The sequence below is a fragment of the Ursus americanus genome, chromosome 25 (assembly GCF_024610735.1).
Source record: "Ursus americanus isolate L20-20 chromosome 25, mUrsAme1.1.p, whole genome shotgun sequence".
NCBI classification, from domain to species: Eukaryota; Metazoa; Chordata; class Mammalia; order Carnivora; family Ursidae; genus Ursus; species Ursus americanus.
In genome coordinates this window covers 40,731,253-40,738,068 of record NC_142151.1, presented here as the reverse complement: position 1 = coordinate 40,738,068, position 6,816 = coordinate 40,731,253, and the positions used below count along the sequence as shown (strand labels likewise).

Genomic DNA, 6,816 nt, shown 5'->3' with positions numbered 1-6,816 from the left:
CGTGCCCATGTTGCTTGGTTTCCGAGCCGGCGCCCGCCCCCCGCCCAGGCCCTGGCAGCCATGCGCCGCGGACTGCAGCACCAGAGCTCGCTGTCCGCAGGCGCGGCGGACCCCGCCCCGCAGGGCCGGCGCGGGGAGGGGGCTCTGGGCCAGGAGCCCGCCTCTGCGGCGGCCAAGCCGGGCGCCGAGTGGGCGCGCCGGGCCGGGGGAGGGGCCCGCGGCCGAGGCACCGCCTGGGCCCGTCCGCCCCTCCCCGGGCCGCTACTTAAGTGGCTCCGGCACCGCCTCCGCCTCAGTGCGTTACTTACCTCGACTCTTAGCTTGTCGGGGACGGTAACCGGGACCCGGTGTCTGCTGCTGTCGCCTGCGCCTGCTAACCCGTAGCCACCATGGTGAGTGGGCCGGTCAGGGCGCCGCCCTCGCTCTGGAAAACCGGGAGAAGCGAGCCGGGCGGTCTCGGGGGGGCCGTTAGCCAGGGATCAGCGCTCTGGTTTTGGAAGGCGAAAAGCGAGGCGAGAGGCGAGGGTGGAAGTAGTGAGGATGGTTGGGGCCCAAAATGGGGGACCGCTGCGTTTTCTCCTCGGACTCTGGGAGGGCATGGCCGGGCATCGGCTCCCAGACCGTGGTTGGGGCTCTCAATTAGCCCTTACCTCTTGGGCGCGGCGACCCGAGACCCTACGGTCTTTTCCCGCGCGTTCCCATCCCCCTTTCCTTCCCCCGCTTTTGGCGGGCGCGCGCGCGAGCTCTCCACGCCCTCACTTCCTCCTCTGCCAGAAACGCGGAGGCGGGAAGGAGCCCGACACAAAAGCGCAGGCGCGACCGTTACCTTCCCGCCAGGGAGCGGCGGGAGACCGCCCCTGCAGTCTGCGCGTGCGCGTCAAGGCGCTGCGGCTCTACCACTGTAGGGCGTTGTCTTCTGTGAGCCTTGAGTTTTGGGGGCGGAGGGGAGGTTTAACGAGAATAATAAGATGAATGTAGAGAACGGTTCTTTGCCAGTGTGCTGCACTACGCCACATTATTAGGACAATTAGCTCCCGACAGCTTCTAGAGGCCATCTGCCCTTCCTTGGTCTAAGTTAGGAATGCGCATAGGAGCAGGTGGTGGCGGTGAGGGATTTTGAGGGAACAGAAATCGGATCTTGGTCCAGATCTGGGCCGCCTATAATCCCCTGCTGTGCCCTGACAGATGTGAAGGTTGAGCCCCGTGCCTGGTGGAGCAGATGATGGCTGGCCATGGCAGGCGCCTCTGCAGACGTGGCTGCTGCGTGTCTCTGCAGCTGCGCGTTCCCGCTGGCCGCAGAGGGGCGCGGGCGCGCGCACACCCTGAATTGCTCATTCATCCTGTGCCGCAAAGCCCCGCCCTTTGTCCCTGCGGCCAGACATTTCCTCTGCACTGTTCTGGCCACGTGCTTCCTGTGATGGTAGCTGCCCGGAAATCTGGCCACCTAGTCTAAAATGGAATTCTGAGGCCTGAGCACTGGATGAATGGCCTCCCTATCTTCCTCTTCCAAAGGAGGAACTGTGACTAAGCTCTCTTAGTCTGGAAAGAGACCTTCCCAATTTAGATAGGGAAAAGAAATTCATTAAAAGCTATGCAGATCAAAAGTATAGTGATTATCCCCTAGAAGCGTATTACATTTTAAATAGTTTTAGAAGGGGAAGTTTGTAAGATTGATTACAGAAATTATTTTGTTCTGCTTTACAGTCATTACTAGATTAGTTTAATATTGATTTTCTTTTTTTAATCTACTTTTTCACAGCGTGAGTGTATCTCCATCCACGTCGGACAGGCTGGTGTCCAGATCGGCAATGCCTGCTGGGAGCTCTATTGCCTGGAACACGGCATTCAGCCCGATGGCCAGATGCCAAGTGACAAGACCATCGGGGGAGGGGATGACTCCTTCAACACCTTCTTCAGTGAGACGGGCGCTGGCAAGCATGTGCCCAGGGCTGTGTTTGTAGACCTGGAACCCACAGTCATTGGTGAGTTGGCTTCAGTAACCCCAGTGAGCGCCCGGGGGTCTGGGACAGGGGGTCTGTCTTGAGGCTCCATGGACACCCTGGGGTCGAGCAGGCTTGTGCAGGCGGTGAGTGATGGGCGGCTGCTTTGTTTTCCTTTTCCAGATGAAGTTCGCACTGGCACCTACCGCCAGCTCTTCCACCCTGAGCAGCTCATCACAGGCAAGGAAGATGCTGCCAACAACTACGCCCGTGGGCACTACACCATTGGCAAGGAGATCATTGACCTCGTCTTGGACCGAATCCGGAAGCTGGTATGTTTATTCTCAAGAACAAAGTAAACAGTGATCCTAAGAAAGACATTTGAAATCTGTTCTTTTCATCTCAAACACAGAATTAAAATGTAATAGAGCGAGGTAAACTATTCCTTTATGGGTTTTTTTTTTAATTAAGAAATGCTTAGTAATTCTAGGAAGGTCTACATGTATTTAAAAGCATTCCTTGTCAAAATAAGATCTATATTCTTGGAATTGTATGAAAAGTAAAAGTATATTTACTTATATATTGCAAAGAGCAATAATATATTAATATGTTTTCTCTCTTCCTTTTTTCCAACAGGCTGACCAGTGCACAGGTCTTCAGGGCTTCTTGGTTTTCCACAGCTTTGGAGGGGGAACTGGTTCCGGGTTCACCTCCCTGCTGATGGAACGTCTCTCTGTCGATTATGGCAAGAAGTCCAAGCTGGAGTTCTCCATTTACCCAGCCCCCCAGGTTTCCACAGCTGTAGTTGAGCCCTACAACTCCATCCTCACTACCCACACCACCCTGGAGCACTCTGATTGTGCCTTCATGGTAGACAATGAGGCCATCTATGACATCTGTCGTAGAAACCTCGATATTGAACGCCCAACCTACACTAACCTTAACCGCCTTATTAGCCAGATTGTGTCCTCCATCACTGCTTCCCTCAGATTTGATGGAGCCCTGAATGTTGATCTGACAGAATTCCAGACCAACCTGGTGCCCTATCCCCGCATCCACTTCCCTCTGGCCACCTATGCCCCCGTCATCTCTGCTGAGAAAGCCTACCATGAACAGCTTTCTGTAGCAGAGATCACCAACGCATGCTTTGAGCCAGCCAACCAGATGGTGAAATGTGACCCTCGCCATGGTAAATACATGGCTTGCTGCCTGTTGTACCGTGGCGACGTGGTTCCCAAAGATGTCAATGCTGCCATTGCCACCATCAAGACCAAGCGCAGCATCCAGTTCGTGGACTGGTGCCCCACTGGCTTCAAAGTGGGCATTAATTACCAGCCTCCCACTGTGGTACCTGGCGGAGACCTGGCCAAAGTCCAGCGGGCTGTGTGTATGCTGAGCAACACCACAGCCATCGCTGAGGCCTGGGCTCGCCTGGACCACAAGTTTGACCTGATGTATGCCAAGCGTGCCTTTGTTCACTGGTATGTGGGGGAGGGCATGGAGGAAGGAGAGTTTTCTGAGGCCCGTGAGGACATGGCTGCCCTGGAGAAGGATTATGAGGAGGTTGGTGTGGATTCTGTTGAAGGAGAGGGTGAGGAAGAAGGAGAGGAATACTGATTACCATTCCTTTCAGCCCTGCAGCATGTCACACTCAGAGCTTAAGCTTCAACATTAGCTGACAGGCATTAAAGCTCTCTGGTTAGATTGTCTTCACTTCTAACTGTGATCATGTCTTTTCCATGTGTACCTGTCGCATTTTTCCATCATGTCTCAAAGTAAAGGCTTTAAGAAAGATTGACTCTGTGCTTTTTCTAAATTGCTTTCTCCAATTCAGGATGTGCTACCACTCATCTATATCTGAAAGACAGCAGGGTGGTAATACCAAGGATCCCATTTCCTCTGTAGCCACCTCTGGGGAAAAGGGAGCACAGCGGACTAGAAAAACAGGAGAGCTGGATTTCTTTTTTTAAGATTTTATTTATTTATTTGACATCCAGCAAGAGAGGGAACGCAGGCAGGGGGAGTGGGAGAGGAAGAAGCAGGCTCCCAGCAGAGGAGCCTGATGTGGGGCTCAATCCCAGGACTCTCAGATCACGCCGTGAGCCGAAGGCAGAGGCTTAACTACTGAGCCACCCAAGGCGCCCCAGGAGAGCTGGATTCTGACACTGATCTGTTAATACCACCTCAACCAGTGTTAGACTCTAGATCAAAGGGAGCTTAGGAAAATGTTCGTCCAGAGATAATCTATCTTTTGAAATTATTGGTTAATTAATTACTAATGACTTAGGTGTAGGAACTTTTAAATGTCCTACAAATCCATGGCTGCTGACCTATGAACGTAACTAAAAATTTCAAAGTGACCCTTCTACAGGAAAACAGATGGCTGAGAAACTTCTGAGCACGATGAGGTAAAAGCTGCAGGATCATGATTACTGTGAACAAAAGTCCTGATAGAAAATCAAATAAGCTGTGGGTTTTAAAAATAGCGATAGGCCTTGGATGTTTGTGGAAGAGCACTGCTTTACAAGAGGGTGAAGTGGCAACATTTGTACAGGTTAAGATTTTACAATTTAGGGCACTTGGCATAGTTTACATTCTTTCATATAGTTTGGCTACGGAGAAAGGACTATAGGAGATAGGCAAACAGGATGCAAATAGAGTGTCTTACCGCAAAGAAAATGCACATTTGCAATGCAGAAGTACAGGGACTTAAGGTCTGTTGAAGATGTTGATCCTTGGTTTAAAAAGTATGGAATACTAAAGTTTTCCAGTTTTTTTTTTTTCCCCTTACAAATTTACAAAATAGTTCTCAGCTCCTGAAAGAAACAATCTGGATTGTCAGATATTTCAGAGAAAGTGCTGTTGGGTAGCATTGCAGGCTGAGCACAGCAACACAAATGGAGCCAACACAGGACCCAGGGGAAGGCAGAAGCCAGGGCTGTGAAGTGCTACGGGGAACCCTAAACTGAATTAGCAACCAAATGGGGACTGAAGGTTTTGAACTAGTGCTGAACTCGAAGAAAGTCAGTCGAGATATGTCTGAAAACCCTCTGATGTGTCCCTCTCCTGTGAAACAAGAGGGAAAGGTAGCTAGGCTAGAGCCCGGGAAACAGGGGCAAAGTAATGCAGAGAAGAGCTTGCTTTTCAGGACAATGTCCTGGGTGCCTGAGATCAGGGAAGCACATACTCAGTGTACACAGCGTGCCATGTGCGTTTTCAGAGTTCCGAGGCACAAGGAGGGACAGGATCAAGAAGCCAACATTTCAACTGCATCTGATGTTTTGTTTTTTAGCTTTTTTAAAGATTTTATTTATTTGACACACTGGGGGGGGGGGGCAGGGAGCAAGCACAATCAAGGGGAGCACCAGGCTCCCCACTGAGCAAGGAGCCCTATGTGGGACTCAATCCCAGGATCCTGGGATCACAACCCAAACTGAAGGCAGACACTTAACTGACTGAACCACCCAGAGCCCCCTGATGTTTTATTTTGGTTGGATTTTGTGTGTGTTTGTTGGGACAGAGGACTGTAGTTTTAAGATTAATTTGTAGTAAACAAAGCAAAATATAAGATGACAGGCTGGTGCGAGGTACATAGTTGTTTGCAATTTTATTACCTATTGTCACATAACAAACTGTACCAAGACTCTGTGTTTTAAGACAATATATGTGTATTACCTCAGGCAGTTTCTTTTTTTTTTTTTTTTAAAGATTTTATTTATTTATTTGACAGAGAGACGGCCAGTGAAAGGGGGAACACAAGCAGGGGGAGTGGGAGAGGAAGAAGCAGGCTCCCAGAGGATGAGACCTCAGGCAGTTTCTGAGGGTCAGGAATTCGGGAGTGGTTTAGCTGGCTAGCGCTGTCTCAGGATTTCTCATAAGGTTGCAGTCAAGATGTTGACTGAGGCTACAGTCCCCACGTGCTTCTCTGGGACTAGAGGATTCCCTTCCAAGGCAGTTCACTCACCTGCCTTGCAAGTTAGTGCTGGTTGTCGGCAGGTGGCCTTAGTTCACACGTGGACCTCTTTCCAATACGGCCACTTGAGTGTCTTCAGAACATGGGGGGAGGCTTCCCCCAGAGTGAGTGATCCAAGAGAGGGAAGTTGGAAACCGCAATGTTAAGACTTAACCTTGAAAGTCACACTCTCTAATTTCTACAATATCCCATTAATTACACGTCATTCCTGTTTAATCTGGGAGGAAACAACACATTGACAGGAGGCAAAAATCAGTGGGAGTTACATACAAACCCCTAAGGTTTAAATGTTTCTATAGGATAGAACAATATTGGTTATATTATCCTTCCCCCCCCCCCAGTGTGCTTGATATATTTCATTTTTTAAAAAGGAGGAAACCTTGGTGCCTGGCTGGCTCAGTCAGAGGAGCATGTGACTCTTGATCTCCAGATTGTGAGTTCGAGCCCCACGTTGGGTACACAGATTACCTAAAAATAAAATCTTAAAAAAATAAATAAATGAAAGGGAGGAAACCTGTAATTTAGAAAGGTTTTCCATTTTCTACAGTTTGAACTCAAATTTCAACATATGTGGTTGTCTTTATTTAAGCTATCTTTAGAAGAGACACCTCCTATCTACCTTTGTCCTGAACTATCCAATACTCTTTATACTCTAATTATTTGGTTATTGATCCAACTGGCTGCTTGAATTCAGTATTCCCTCTGTCCCCTCTGTTCCTAATCATCTTATATGCAACATGATGACCAGTAGTTACGAATAGTCAAAACCTTTGGTGACATGAAATATCAAGTGTGGGACTGGGGTGGGGAGGAGGGGCTGCCTATAATGAAATGCCAAGGCAGCCAGGAAATGCCATGAAGCATTCCTTTGGGGGCACTGGGGTCTGATTATATATCTGCCCT

General features: G+C 49.6%; 1 protein-coding gene across 1 annotated transcript; it reads left to right on the top strand.

Annotated features, from left to right (window-relative positions):
• Positions 1 to 234: 234 nt before the first annotated feature.
• TUBA1B (tubulin alpha 1b) lies at positions 235 to 3,734 on the top strand. The gene is made up of 4 exons (XM_045801135.2): positions 235 to 392; positions 1,760 to 1,982; positions 2,124 to 2,272; positions 2,577 to 3,734. Exons 1-4 carry the CDS (start codon positions 390 to 392, stop codon positions 3,555 to 3,557), a joined length of 1,356 nt encoding a protein of 451 aa, XP_045657091.1. The 5' UTR covers positions 235 to 389; the 3' UTR covers positions 3,558 to 3,734.
• Positions 3,735 to 6,816: the final 3,082 nt, after the last annotated feature.